Raw genomic sequence first — 15,567 nt, 5'->3', positions numbered from 1 at the left:
GAATCAAATAAAATGCAGAGCTGAAATGGACACACCCGTGGCCCTCAGGATCGGGGAGACAACGACTCCTTAAAGCAGAGATAAAATTAGGCGAGCTTTGACTGCCCTGGCTGAACTGCCTGGAGGATGTTTCTAGGTTGGGGTGAAGGGAACCTGATAGTTTCCCCCGGCCGAGGGCACCCCTGGGAGAACTAAAGCATTATGGCAGCCTGAGTTCACAAGGCAGAATCCTGAAGAGGACAAACCAGGAGACAGACTCGGGGGAGGGGCTGGGAAGGGCTCCCCAAAGCACTCAGTGCGGTATGAGAAGTCAGAACAGTACGGGCGGTCAGGGAAGGAAACACTGGGAAGGGGGCATTGTTGACCAAACGTTACTGCCTCAGCAGTGGGAAAGTGGTCTAGTCATACATACATACATACATACATACATACATACATACATACATACAGGCTACGTTTTCTCTCCTTATCCGAGGACAGGTTGATTCCAGAGTTTGGCTGCTGTAAACAGAGCTGTGACAACCTTGAGTGCAGATACCTCCTCAATACACCAGTCTCGGTTCCCACGGCTACTAGTGGCACTGCCGGACGACGAGGTAGCTTCCGCTCTCGTTTCTGAGGAACCTCCATCTTGCCTCCTGTTATGGCTAGACTACTTTGCAATCCTAGCCGTGACAAGGCTTCCACTTTCTCCATAACCAAAGAGTGTGCGTGATAAACAGTCATTTAACTGGAGCGAGAGACATTTCCCTGTGGTTTTGATTTCCATTTCCCATGTGACTAATGACACTCAGACATGTAACTGGTTTTACCCATCCCCCCACCTGTTGCTTGAATTTTATAGTCTGGAAATTATTTCCTTGATGCACAATGCACAATTATCTCCTCCCATTCTGTAGAGAGCGTCTTCACTGTTGGCTCTATCAAGGGTTTGGTTTGTTTTTGTTTGTTTTTTTTGTTTGTTTGTTTTTTGTTTAGTTTGATGTATTCTTATTTTCCAATGTTATTTATTGACTATTCTTTTGGGATTGTACTAAAAAATATATTTTGTCCAGATTACCGCCCTGAAGCACCCCACCTGTTGTTTTCTAGAAGAAGCTTGGCTTAATGGCATACTTTTTTTCTTTTAGTGAGATGGGGCTCCAGAGGCTTATGAAAATGGTACCATTTTCTGAAGAGACTCTTGTCACTTTTGTCAAAGGTTAGTTGGCTGTAAACAGGATTTACTTCTCGGTCTGCTATTCCGCTGGGCTGAATATTCCACTCGGTCTGCTATTCCGCAAGCAGACTGGTTCTGTTTGGACGCCCTGGCTCTAGGCTCTAGCACGGTCCGGAGTCGAGGACTACCATCCTGTCTGGGTCCGCAGTCTGCAGTAAGGCTCTGAAGTGTGAAGTATCATAACACTTCTGGCTTGCTGGTTTGGGCTCAGATTTTTTTTTTCTTTCCCCATTTTGTTTTGGGTGTCTATAGCCTTGCCACCGGGAATTCAATATGTAGACTAAGCTGGCCTAGAACTCACAAAGATCCACTTGTCTCTGTTTCCCAAGAACTGGGATTACAATTTTGAGAAGCTGTGGCCGATTCCTTCCACCTGGTTGGCAGTTTGTTGTAGACACATCCGCCCTTTGGTGCAATTCGCCTGTCGGCGTTTCATTTGTAGCGAATAGTGCTTCCTTGACTTCTTTCTTGCTATCGCTGTGTGCAAACATAACTCATCGTTGTCTGCTGGTCTGCAATCTATCTGAATCCACTTGCTGCCTCTAACAGGTTTGGTGGTGACTAGGTTTCTCCTCTACCTAAAGTCATGCTGTTTGAAAAGGGTCATTTCACTATCCCTTCCTTTCTGACTTACGTCCCAGTCCTGAGGGTCTGAAGGCTTCCACTGCTATGCCGGGTAAGAATGGTGGGAGATTTAAGACGGTAGCTAACCTTTCTTTTCTACTACTGTTCAGCTCTTCTCTGGTTTTCACTTGCCTCATTAAGTTGTTTATTTGAAACCCGATTTTGCTAAATATAGGTGCTTTAATTGTTACAAACTTCTTTCTTGTTACTTCTGCTCTGCCCCACAGATTTTCATGTCGTACTTGACTTGTATTTTTAAAAAAAAAGTTTAAATATCCCCTTTGATCTTTTCATTGATGGGATATCAAGGGAGCATTGTTTAATTCCAATGTATTTGTACAACTTACAAAGTTCTTTTGTTGACTTCTAGTTTGATTCCTTTGTGGTCAGAGATGATTCTATATTTATCTATTAGATACTAACAGTGAGCTCCATGTGGATGTTTCTTTGGTGATAGTTCACATCTGGCCGACACACCCACTGCTGAAGGCAGGGACGCCTCCACTATTCACTCCTTTCTTGATAGTCTCTCTACCTAGCCCTGGCTGGCCTGAAACCGACCTTGTAGACCAGGGTAGCTTCGAACTCACAGAGATCACTTGTTTCTGCCTCTGAAATGTTGGGCTCAATGCCACCCGCCACTACTGTGGCCTCCCTGCCTTGAGATCTAATGATGTTGGCTTTCTATACTTGGATACTTTGAGTGTGCATAAACATTTACATTTCTGGTTGAATTGCTCCTTTCGTGATTAAATGCCCATTGTGTCTTTTTTTACCATTTGTGATACAAAGCTTACTTTATCTGATGTGAAAATATAGCTACTCCTCGTCTCAGCCCCCGTCTCCTTGGCGCATCTCTCTCTTCCTCTTCTTTGCTCTTCATGGCCTTGGTGTACCCATTCAGCGGGCTTTATCTTGATGGGGTGGGGGAGTGGTGGTGGCAGTGGCATCTGTGTGCATCCCCTGTCAGTGCAGACTGGACATACATCTATCATCCTGTTCACTGCTTCCTGGCTGTTCTGAGCATCTTCCACTTTTCCTCTTTGAGGTTTGGCTTTCTATATTAATAAGGTCGGATGCTCTCCAGAGGCACCGGATGGGTCCCTTGGAGCTGGGTGAAAGGTGTTTGCGATGGAGGTATCCTCAACTGGTTCTCAGACACGCAGCAGCAAGCGTTCTTATCCGCACTCTGACTCTCTCACTGCATTCTCTCCTGGTGTCGTGCCCTGGTTGAGAGGTGGGCTGGTCCAATGCGGATGCCACTTGACACCTGTGCATTCGGGTCTGATGATCACATCCCTGAGAGGCGTTTCTGTGGTCCCGTCTCTTAGATTTTATGTGTGTGCCTGAGTGCTTCTTGAGATTGGATTTCTCTATCATCCTCCAGATTTGAGAACTTTCCGGCACTTTCTACAGCAGTCAGATTCCCAGGCCCTGCCCTTCCCTTCCGAATGCCACCATACGAATGCTTGCTTACTTCTGGCTGAGTAAGTCTCAAAAGCATGAACTTTTTTTCTTTTTCTTCATTTTCCTTTGTTTTTAACCTGTTCTGTTCAAAGCATGTCAAGTTCAGAAATTCTTTCTGTGTAATCTATTCTGTTGTTGGGCCTCTTGACTTGTTTTTTAAATTATTATTTGGCTCGAAGATTTCCCTTTGGTTTTTATTTGATCTCCTGCTCCTTGCTAAGTTCCTTATACACATGATAATCTAGTTTCCTAATTCCATCGAATCGTTCATATGCTTTCACAGCTCATTTAACTTCTTGGAATTACACTTTTGAATTCTGTCAGGTAATTAAGTTCCTTTTCTTTGTGGAGTCCGTTGCTGAATTTACTATGTGGTTCCATTACATCTTAAAAATGTTTCTCTCGTGTGTTGGCTTGGATGTCTATCCAGCTGGCAGAACCACCGACTACCAGTTTTACAGGGTGGTTTCTACAGCGGGGCTTTTTCCTGGCAATCTGTGCAATGGCAGGCTGTTTAGCGTAGGCTCCGGGCAGATGTTTTAGTCATGCAACTTCTTCAGTTGTAATCAACATCTGCAACATATGTGGGTGTCTTGGAGGTTCACGCTGCAGAGCATGTAGAACTAACTCACTGCCAGCTGACAAGCGGCTCTCTCGGGGGAAGCGTGTTTGCTGGCAGCTCTGCAGTGGATCTGGATGTGGGGTGCCCGTCTGTTCTGTGACAGAGGTCATGCTGTCCCCGAGGGTCTGGCTGAGTGCAGGAGAGCACGCTTGGGAGCAAAGTGCCTGCTAATATTTGAGCATTGCAAATAAGCAGAACTCATCAGGGCTCCTGTGAGTATCTGAGGGCTGCAGGGATAGATTTGCAGGCCCTCTGGAAGCTAATATACTCAGGACCCGCTCTCTGGCAGGTTCCTGGTCTGATAATAGGTAGGTGGGGTCCAGTCTGCTTCTTAGAGCTTCCTTGAGAGGAAACTGAGAACAGAGTGTGTCCAGTGGCTACCTGGGGCCGGAGGAGAATGAGCAAGGTCACAGAACTGGTTTCTAGAAGTCTCAATGGATTGCTGGCTGCTTTTAAGGGTACGGAGGAGTGGGTCACTCTTCCCAGCGGGGCCTCTGTGGGTCAAGCTTCCCAGAGACTTACTGTTACTATGTCACTGTGGGCCTCAGCCACTAGCTGGTTGCTGGGATGCTTCCTGTAGCTAGGGGTGGGCCGCTATGAATGGTCAGGTGGTTCGAGGGCAACAGGAAGTTAGGAAGAGCCAGCCACCTGTTAGAGGGACCTCTGTAAACTAAGCTATTCAGGGTGGGTTGCTCAGGGAACTTCCAGGGATGAGGGGCTACCAGACTGGTTCACAAGGCTGAGCTGGCAGACTATGTCCTGGCTGTGTGACTTGAACTTCGAGATGGCGGGTGGGCTCTTTCCTTGACCTGTGTGGGCTGCAGGCTTTTCTAACACGTATCCGGTATCTGGTGAGCGCAGACTGCTGGGTTCTTATGCTCATTCTCCCTTGATCAGCACTTCACAACTTGTGGGTCGTGACCCCTGCGGGTCAGTTTGTGACAAGGAAAATATATTCAGCATTTCAGACATCTACCTTATGATTCGTAACAGTAGCAAAGTCAATAGTTATGAAGTAGCAATAAAAATCACTTTATGGGTAGGGGTCACCACAAAGTGAGGCACAGTATTGAAGGGTTGAAGCACTAGGAAGGGTAGGGACCACTGCCCTTGATTCAGGGTTGGTTAGGAGACTGGCTGCAGATGCTGTGCTGTGTGTGTGTGTTAACTCGCACCTTTCCAAGTCTATTTCCATGGCCCTCCGAGCTCTGCGACACATCTGACCCCACTGCATTTCAGGGAGGTGGCTGGTTCTGCTTTTCCTTGTTTTCATTCTTTGTTGAGGGAGGAAGCAAAGCTGGAGTCTGTCTATAACCAGCCATCTTGCTGATGTCCCTCTAGAGGGCCATTTTAGGTAGCAGAGTCACTGAGCAAAGTGCGGGCACATAAACACATGACACTAAAGACCGTGACACTGGAACAAGAAGCCTTGAACAGCCACATCCTAGGAATGAGTCCACTGGAAAACCCTTTTTTTTTCCTTTTTTCCTTTTAGTTGTTGTTGCTGTTTTGCATATATGCAAATGACTACAAATGCCTCGAACACCCATTTTCAAGTGATAAATAAATTTTAGTGGCACGTGGATTTACAAATATGGAATCCACGAGTGTTTTTTTTTTTTAATCTAGATCCTAATGTTATCAGGGAAGCAGAGAGCTGTATCTTTTATAAGTCCTACTTATAAATTTATGCCACTAACGCCAACATTGAACAGGCAATTAAAAAATATATTTAAAATAATTATCTTAAAGGCTTGTGCCCAGGCAGCAGAGCTACATGGAAAGTTCCTTTCACAGAAGATCCAGCCCCCAACCGCCCAGATGTTAACTGTGAAATAAACACCTGTGATGATGGTTTAGCAGAATCATGGTGTATTTAACCTTTTAACGAAATTACCTAAAAGGCAGTCACTATGTCCCCACTAGACTTAGAAGCTACCCGCCTTATGCCATGCTAGCTTTGAGTAATTGATTGTAGCTTTTTAATCTTATTTGAGATTTCCCTGTAGAACGACGGTTTGTTTTGCCTATGTAGAAATAACCCAGGTTCAGAAGTGTCACTTTAGACCTTCAGTCTTAAGCTTTCAGGAAAAAAAGTTCCAGAACAAAATAAAAAGCTCACAAGCAGGCATACTTTAACAGTTACAGAAACCCATGGGCTATGCTTCTAGTATTTTCCTTTCTGGTGTGTATGTGGCAACCTGCACTGATGTTTTCTGGATCGTAATTACTGTTCCAAGAGTGAGGTCATTAGCCGAAGGTTCCGTGTGACAGGGAGAACGGGAAAAGGCCAGTTTTGCTGTCTACATGTAGAACTAGGAAAAGGAATATACCAGAGGTCCTTATCAAATGATCGCATCTCCTTACCAATGGAGCTGAAGTCCACAGGCCCGATCCACTTGAAGGCTGGTTTCCGGCCTCGCTCTTCTGTTACGTGAACTTTCTTTATCAGAGCCAGGCTGGTCAGAACATTGGCTATGTCATAGAGCCTCCGTACCTTTGCTTGAAGAAACACAAGTACCGTCATGCCACGGGTAATGCCGTTACATTTCAATTTAGGTGACAGGGGACGTCCCTTGGCTACCACATAAACCTCCAGAGGACAGGCAGTGTGAGATTAGTGGCTCTGTCGTGATTATCAAGATCTATGTCCCTGAATCCTCTGCAGACACACAACGTGTCTTCCCCTCCTGGAACTTCACATCTCGAGAATCCTGGGCTGATAAGCAGGGGACTCCACTATAGCAAAACTCCTGGGCAAATAGGCTGAGATTGAAGGCTTAGTGAATATATAACTCTGGTATGTGGACAGCACACCAGTGGCCCGTACATCCCCCCTACCCCCGATCCCCGCTCCAGCAAGAGGAAGTGGCACCTGCCTGCCAGGCAGCTGGCCTGGGAAAATGACAGGGATTCCCTGGGCAACCAGTGAAGCCATACTTCTGGGTACACAGAATGCCTGAGATTCAAGGTCACGAGGTATAGTTGTGAAAAAACAGCAACTGCTCACTAAAACCCTAGCCAAGGGGGAGAGGCATGGGGGCATCTGAATGCATTCTAAGGACATTGCACGTATGAAAGTGGGGAGACACAGAAAGACAGAAGAGGCTCATTAAAAAAACCAAAACCCCAAAACAAACAAACAAACAAACAAAACAAGACAAGATAGCGTGCCTACTTTTCTATTCAAGAAATGAATAAAGGGTCTGATGGCCACTTGATGTAGAGTTAGCTGCCAGGGCTGGAATTTATCTTAACCATCTCACCCACCGGGTGGCCATTATTCTAGCAAAACCCCAAAAGGTGACTGGGGAATTCACTAGCACTTACGAACCCTGCTGCAAGGCTCTCAGAGGAAGGAAGGTGCGTGGGTGTGGCACTGAGAGACTCTCTCCCTTCCAAGACAGCCCTACCCCCGCCCGGTCCCCCAACCCTGAGCGTTCCTTGCCTGCTTACCTGTAGACAACTTTCATCTCCACCCTTCAGAGAAGTAGGCGGGGGAGGGGGAAGAAAGGGGAAAGAACACTCAGACAGTCTGCTTGGATGTAGTGTCAGCATAGAGAAATGCACAGCGATCACACCCTCCCTGGCCTGCGCTCTCCGGGTGCGTTCTGCCTCCCTGTCCACGGTAACCTCGGAGGTATGGAGTAAGGGGTCTGTCTGGGTTTGGTGGGGGTTCTATTAGATGATTGACCTCTTAAAGCACAGAGGGCTTTTGTGAGCACAAGGAATACGTTTTTCCTAAACCAGCACCGTCAATAAAACCCTCTTCTGTACATATTTATTTCAGCATCTGCCGCCTTCTCTTTTTGTGCGGCTACGTGGATTAGATGACGGCTCTTACTTTTGAATTTGCTGTGGTCCGGGGTATCTTGGCTTTCTTCTATGAGGATTTTGGCAGCTACATCCAGGGTGACAATCTTGGTTTTGGAGACGAGGAACAGCATGACAAACTTCTGGCTCATAATTCTTAAAGATTTATCTTTTCGACTGTTTGCAGATGCTAAAAAGGGAGGGAAAAAAATCATTGTAACATGAATTTACCACAAGAAAGATTTTGCTACCAGTTTTCCAGAGCTATCTCGCCCCGCCAGCACATGGAAGGATCATCCAGTGACAGGCAGAAGCCTGCTGGACGCACATCACAAAAATAAGCCCATAAAGAAATCGGAAGGCTTTTCCTGCATCTTGTAAAATGCCTATCGCGGGCGCGGACTCAGAGATGGGGATTTTTCTACCGCTCGTAGCACTTCATATTTACATCACATGATAGAAGCCACAGGGCAGTATTTCCTTAAGCAACTTTTTGAAAAGATTAATGCAGGCAGATAAAGGGTTCAGCTGTTTTCTGAATGTCTTTCATAAGAACCCTGTTTGCGTGTAGGGGTAGTGCGTGCACACATGGAGCCCCGAGGGCGATATGTCAAATTTCAATTGCTTATCCATCTTCTTTTTGAGACGAGGCCTCTCACAGAACCCGGAGCTCACTGATTCAGCTGGATTGACTAGCCAGAGAGTCCCAGGGACCCTCTTATTTCTGCCTCTCCAGTGCTAGCATCATAGATAGGCACACGCCATTGTGCCCTACTTTATTTGGGTCCTTAGCTAGCTCCTTAGCCCAAGAACCTCATTTTCCTCTGTTACCACAGTGTCTAGAATGAACCCTAACGGAGTAGGTGCCTGCCTTTACCCAGAGAGGAAACTGATTATCGGTGCGTTGCTGTGGATGGCAGGTAGAGAATCCTGATAGATGATCGTCTTGTCTGCCTGTATGGGGAAGAACTTCCCCGTGGGCTGGGGCTAAAAGGCACGAAGCCCGGGAGCTGAAGAAAACCACTATATTCTTCCTTCGGGGTTGAATATTGCAAGGCAGAGTGCCAGTTGATGGCTGGTATGTACCATCCTCACAGTGAGGAGGATGGGAGACTTAAGGGCACCAAGTTTACAGCGAGAAGAGGAGACATGTTAAGTTGGGGTAAAGGAAGAAAAAGGAAGATATATCTATTAAACAAAACAAAACAAAACAAAGCAAAAACTGGATGACACCAAAGGCAAGCAGGGCTTGTCTGTCTGTCTGTCTGTCTTAACAGATTGAGCTACAGAGGCTGCTGTCCTTGGTCATGTACTCATTCTATCAAGTAACTGCATAAAATGCTTGGAGAAGATAATGGCTTTCATGTGACATCCCAAAGGCAAGCAGTATGTGGCTATTATATATGGCTCACAGTCTAACCAGAAGAGAGGTCACGGGTGAGGCAGAGTAGGCAGCCCAGCCTGGAGCCCTCTGACCTCTGGCAGACAGAATGAGAGAGTGCCTCCCCCCCACCCCCCAGGGCTGTCACAGTGACGCCTTGCACCGTCATTCCCTGGACCATTATTCGCGAGTTTGTAACAGACTCACAAGAGGGGTAGTCGGCTTCGGAAAAATCAAGTAGGTGTGGATCTCGGGGGTCCGGAGACCCGTCTTTCCTGCGTTCTCCGAACCTATACCCCATCAGGTCCAGCTCCTTCTGCTGGAGGCAGGCCATCTGCTCCTCGTATTTCTGTTCCTCTCCCAGTCTCTGTAGGGTCCTCAGGGTTTTGGGGAGGCTGTGCCGACCGTGCCAACCATACTGATTCTTAGCCACCCGGCTGACCAGATGCAGCGACTCCAGCACGTTTACGATGTCATAGATGCGTCTCCTTTCCACGCCTGTTTGCGGAGAAGAAGCCAAGAGACGTCAGGCAAATGAGCGCTTCTGAGCATCAACTCCCCAAGAGGTCTGCGAACAGGTCTGACATCCAAGTTAATGCCCAGCGATTGTGGATAACCCATGAATCCGCCTGAGGAGGATTCAAACAGACCCTGCTGATTCTTCTTGGGACATGGCAGCTGGCTGGTGGGGGCTGCATTCCTAACTTGCAGACGTGTATTGGCTACACGTCTTGTTGCGACAAGATACTTGACAGACACTACGTTAGGAAGGGTTTGAGCTGACTCATGGTTTGAGGAGACAGTCCGTCACGGTGAACAGTCACGGTGGTGGGACAGGAAGAAGCGAGTACAATTACAGTCAGGAAGCGGATGAGACGAGGCTGGTGTTCAGCTTGTCCTGACTTCTCATTTTAATCGCTTGGGGACCCTACCCCATAGGATCGAGCTACCACATCCTGGGTGGGTCTTCTCTGCTCAGTTCAGTCTTTCTGGGGATACCCTCATAGGCCCACCCACAGTGTGTTCCTTCATGATCCTAAATCCTGTCACACGGACAGCAACGACTAACCATAAACTAGACAATAATGATCCCCTCACCGGACAGTACAGGCCTTTCTTGGGAGTTCGACTGATGTGACAATTAATATACAAACTCTGACCAGTCTGGATGATAAATACTGCCTGCCACTTTGAACTGGAAACCCTAGATTCAAGGGTTTGGGGTCCCTGCTCATGTGCCATGGTTGGCAGTAGCTCTCCTTGTCCTCTCAGTCACCATTTGCCAACATCAGACCAACAGTGAAACACACAGCTCAGTGCAGGCGGCTGTATAACTCACCGCCTCTCCCTGAACGCCCCTAAGTCGGATTTTTTCTTCTAATTACTGAAAATATGTATGCTAGTTAAGTGTGGAAGGCACTAGAAACAGACTCCCTGGACATGAACCCTCAGTCTGTCCCTTATAAGTGACCCACCCTAGGAAGTTCTTTAACCTTTCTATAGTACAGTACTTATCCTATAAAATAACTGTTGGCATTAATATAAAGGGTTCTCAACAGATGCTAACTTTATCTCAATATTACATGAGTTGGAGCTACCTAAAACCCTCGCTAACACGAAGAGTCACGGTAGAGGCAGACTCTAACCATCTCTGGTTTGTGACTCATCCTGTGGTGTAACAGGCCCCAGGCCTACTGTCCCCTTTGCTCTCATCTGAGTATTCACATGAAAGCCTCCAGGGGCTTTGGAGAAAACCCAGCCCTCTGTAAAGATGCTCTGTTTGTCTCCACTCCCAGAAACAGACCCAGTGACGGTAGCTTTGGGCTCCTCAAAGATATAATGGGAGAGAGACACCGAATAACAAAGACACCCCTGGGATGAAGAGGGGCTTTGTCACACACATGAAGAGGCATTTCATGGTTAATCAGAACATTTCCACTCCCGACCGGCTTGCCCCTCACCCCAGGCTCAGTGCCGGCTGCCCTGCCGGAGGGTACTGGCAGGAGCCTCTCGTGCAGGGCTGTCTGGTTCTCTTCTCCAGCCTGTTTCCGCATAGCAACACATCCTGTGTAGCCCGCACCATCTCACCAACCTTCCCGTTAGAAATGTCAAGTGAACGCAACTGAGACACCCTGGGGGCGGCCATATGCCTGGCTGTTGTATTAGTCTGTGCTCGGTAACTAAGCTGTTCAACCTCCACCTAGTGGCCAGGAGTCCCAAGCAGGGAAAAGGAAGGAAGAGTCTGCCAGCTTTGAGAATAAGAGTTGTGCAAATGGACACTTGGTAGGTTGTTTTGATAAATGCCAGACGTGGTAGCCCCTTGGCAGCTTAATGGCTCTCTGTCCCAATCATGCCTAAGTCTCACAGTTTACAGGGCTGTGTACGTCAAGTTCTACTCGCAGGTCTCAGGGCCTACAGGCTACTCGGAGGCTTGAGGCAAGGAAGGCTTTATTAAGGCACTCTGCCTCCTTTCTTCCTTTGTTCTCAGATGGTGCTATTAATTCTACTTATAATCCTAGTTGAACATACAAGGACTCGGCGATGACTACTATGCTTTCTATAGTCTATTATTTCCCCAGGAACCGACCGAGAACACCACTCAGCTCAGTGTAAGCGAAGGCTGTCGTGTTTTCTATTTACTAGAGTTATTTCCAAGTCCTTAAGTGCTCATTCATCAACCCCAGAGTCAAGTCTATATCACAGCAGACTCTGGGAACTACAGTTTCAAACCCCGCACATCTTTGGGTAAATGGAGGTCTGGCGAATTAGGAGGGGACAAGGGGTTCAGACTCAAGGCCAAGAGATGGTCACTGGGGAAAACAGTTCCTAGGGTGAGACACTACTTTTCCATCTCACAAGAGAAGAGACGGTGGCTCGTTTTACTTAGCGTGTCTGTGTCGTCACAGGACATTGTGGTCTCATTTCTGGAGTTTGGTTTAGGGCAGCTATAACGTGATGTGATGAAATCTCTTTTATCCTCCCTGGAACTGTAAATTTCCCCTCAAATGCCTCATCTTTGTGTTCTGCAACACTAGGACCAGTGCGAAACCTCCAGGGGAAACTAAATGTATATGGCAGGCGGGGGAGGGGGGGGGGAGACTTTATGAACCCCGATGGGAATACTATAGGATCTGGTAGTTAACCCTCATTTTCTGCAAGACTGTTTTCCGAGACTCCTGCCGGGACTGAACTAAGCTTGTTAATCTTCTCCGCCCAGCTCTGTGACCTCTCTCCAAGTTTTTGTTACAGACGAGAAAAGGTTAGTAACGTTTCTAAGTTAGGGCAAACTGGGAAAGGTCAGAGCCAGGTCCTACCTGCCTACCTAGAGTCTTCCCCTCAGAACCAAGTCTCTCCACTGACGAGGTTTCTAACAGTCAGAATCTTTTCAGCTATCAACTCAAGTGACTCCCACTGACAGCCTGCTACCGTGCCATGCTTCTCTGGGCTTTGGAACAAAGGGAGCTATGAAACACCAACTACTGGCCATTCATTTAGCTTCCTCCTCTCAAATACTCCCCGGTAGGTAAGATTTCCTTGTTTTTAAGGGGATACTCCTTAAACCTCCAGATTATCAGGGATTCTATGTAATGACTGTCAATAAGTCGATCATCCTGAAACCAAATGCAGTCCCTGTCCACTAGGGGTCTCTCTTCCAAAGTAGCTGTGTACGTGTTTACAGCTGTGCAAGGCAGCACACTTGACACGTGTGCCCGCCACATGCGCACATGTGCATTCTTCTTTGTTAGGAAGCTCGGCTCTATGAGTTACACTGGGCTGTGCATCCTCTGTCCTGACAGGTTTGCTGTGGCGCTCCCGGCGGAGGCAGTCCAACGCCGTGTTTTATACAGGAAGTAATACTAGCTCCAAACTCTTTGAAGCATTGTTAAAGAGCAAGATATCTGCAATTTTCTTTATGAGACGGGGTCTCCCTGAGTACCCTAGGCCATGGCTCCAAATTTATAGTCCTACCTCTGTCCCAAAAGTACTGGGACTGCAGGTATGTACCGTCACACCCAGCTTCTATTTTTTTAGATCCTGAAATAAGAACTTAAGATGAGACTAATCTGCAATGGAAATATAAAAATATTATCTTTTATCATTAAACACATTTCTCCCCCTGTAAGATTTAGCGGCTAAACCCACTTTGTACACGCTAAGCAAATTCTCTACCGCTAAGCCACAGTTTAGATCTCCACATTTTTAAGGTGAAAGACCTAGGCTTCCTTGAATTCTATGCAATTCATAGAATTCTCCCTTGGATTCTATGAAGGGAGATTGGATGATGGTGGAGGCAGCTCTGCCCTTAACCCTGTCGTTACCCTCTTACAGGCCCTCTGTTAGTAAATGAGAGTGCTTGGTGCCCCTGACCCACCCGAGGTAACCAGCTTCCCGCTGTCAGAGCCCGCAGGTCTCCAGGCAACAACGGGGTGATACATACCGAGACTGACGGCGACCTCATCTAGGGAGATGGTGGTTTTCTCCGTTGACAAGGGGTAGCTCGGATAGCGAGCTAGAAACTTCTGGCACAGCAGCCCCAAGCTCTTCTGTTTCCTGCTTGGCCTTTGCTTCTCATACTCATCCACAGCGCCGTCACCGGCCACGTCAAGCTGCAGGGGGCAGACGGAAGGGAACGGGGAGAAGTCATGGTCACCACCGGAACGGCTGATGCTGGAAAGCCGTTGGCAAAGTGACCCCAGTCCATGCCGGTCAAGATTCCAGCGAAAATGACTTCTAGTCTAATTCTCTTAATGTCCTTCCTGTTATCTTCTCTGGACTAAGCTGTTTCTCATTTAAATACAAGAGGCTGAGATTCAGGGTTAGAGGTTTAAAACAGGAATGGTATCCTGGGCGGGGTGTTCCACCCTTGTCTCTCTTATGCGGGTAGCCCTGGCAGCAGAGACAGCAGGCACAGGCGCTTGCTGGAGAGGTAGCATCTCGGCCTTCATCTTGGACCCTGTGAGTCAGAATCTGCTTTTCAGGACTCTGGGTGACTGTTACTGACAAAGCATGAGATACAGTGACCTGGAAAACTGTTATATAGGTTCAAGATAGACCAAATCTTCATGAAACTCCACCAGGGCCAGTAAGTCAGATCCTTCCGACAGATGCAGAAAAAAGCGCTTGATAAGTTTCGTGTTTCAGATTCATGAAAATACAAAAGCGAATTATCTGGCTAGCCGAGAAACCTCGGAAGTGTTCCCTTAAAGCCGAGAAAGCAACAAGGATACTGTGATGATGCTCAGCCCAGGTAATGGCACAATTAGGAGGTGTGGCCCTGTTGGAATAGGTGTGGCCTTGTTGGAGTAGGTCCGTCACTGTGGGCGTGGGCTTTAAGACCCTCATCCTAGCTGCCTGGAAGTCAGTATTCTGCTAGCAGCCTTCAGATGAAGATGTAGAACTCTCAGCTCCTCCTGCACCATGCCTTGCCTGGATGCTGCCATGCTCCCACCTTGATAATAATGGACTGAACCTCTGAACCTGTAAGCCAGCCCCAATTATATGTTGTCCTTATAAGAGTTGCCTTGGTCATGGTGTCTGTACACAGCAGTAAAACCCTAAGACAGATACCCAAAGTCACTGGGCCTTTTCTGGGTCATGTGGGAAATCCTAGTAAGTATGTTAGGACAGTAAGCAGAAACTGAGGCAAAGGACTGGAAAACACAAACAAACCCTCTTCATCCTGAAAAGATTATGATCGTTCCCTCAAAAAAATAAAAATCTGAAAAATTAGAGGAATTAGCAAGATAGTTGAGTACGAGGAGACATGTTTTAAACCCAAACTGCACACCTTTAATCCTAGCACTTGAGAGGCAGAGAGGCAGGTGGATCTCTATGAGTTCGAGGCCAGCCTGGTCTACAGAGAAAGAATTCCAGAACAGCCAAGGCTACACAGAGAAACCATGTTTTGAAAAACCAAAAAACCCCAACCCAACCCAAACCAAACCAAAGAAAACACGTACAAAAAACCCAAATAAACAAAACCAACCAACCAAAAACCCAAACTGTATTCCTGAACAGCAAGGGAAAATAAGTTCAAAAGATACTATCTATAATCATGAGAATTATGATTTATTACTATTTATAACATCAATGAGAATGATAAGGGTTTTAGGAGTAAATCTAACAAATTTTCAAGATCTTAGAGCAGCAGTTTTTAACCTGTGCTTTGCCACCCCCTTGGCAAACTTGTCTCTAAAAATATCTACATTACTGTTCATAACAGGACAGGAGGAAAATTACAGTTATAAAATACCAACAGAATAATTTTATGTTTGGGGGTCACCAAAGCAGAAGAAAATATATTAAAAAATAAATTAGGATGGAAAAAAAAATCTTAAAGAAAGAGGAAAGGCCCTAACACAAAACCATGTTAAACTTGAGAGCTTTGTGAGCTGAGAACCAACAAAAACAAAACAAAACAAACCCAACAGAACCAAGATA

At 46.8% G+C, this 15,567-nt stretch overlaps 1 protein-coding gene and 1 long non-coding RNA gene across 4 annotated transcripts in view; one reads left to right on the top strand and one right to left on the bottom strand.

Moving 5' to 3' along the window:
• The window catches only part of E2f7 (E2F transcription factor 7), a 41,946-nt gene that overhangs the window by 13,834 nt on the left and 12,545 nt on the right, over positions 1–15,567 (bottom strand). For all 3 annotated transcript variants that reach the window (NM_001358560.1, NM_178609.5, XM_006513883.4), the window contains 4 exons: positions 13,565–13,733; positions 9,334–9,624; positions 7,777–7,935; positions 6,300–6,434 (listed from right to left, as the gene is read on the bottom strand). In NM_001358560.1, coding sequence (NP_001345489.1) covers positions 6,300–6,434; positions 7,777–7,935; positions 9,334–9,624; positions 13,565–13,733 — 754 coding nt within the window. The remainder of the gene's footprint in view (positions 1–6,299; positions 6,435–7,776; positions 7,936–9,333; positions 9,625–13,564; positions 13,734–15,567) is intronic.
• Positions 10,982–13,611, top strand: Gm51780. Its single transcript, XR_003948936.1, has 3 exons — positions 10,982–11,409; positions 12,516–12,645; positions 13,526–13,611. It is a non-coding gene; the product is annotated as a predicted gene, 51780 (long non-coding RNA).

Source organism: Mus musculus, chromosome 10 (assembly GCF_000001635.26).
Source record: "Mus musculus strain C57BL/6J chromosome 10, GRCm38.p6 C57BL/6J".
Lineage (NCBI taxonomy): Eukaryota > Metazoa > Chordata > Mammalia > Rodentia > Muridae > Mus > Mus musculus.
This window is presented reverse-complemented; position numbering and strand designations above follow the sequence as displayed.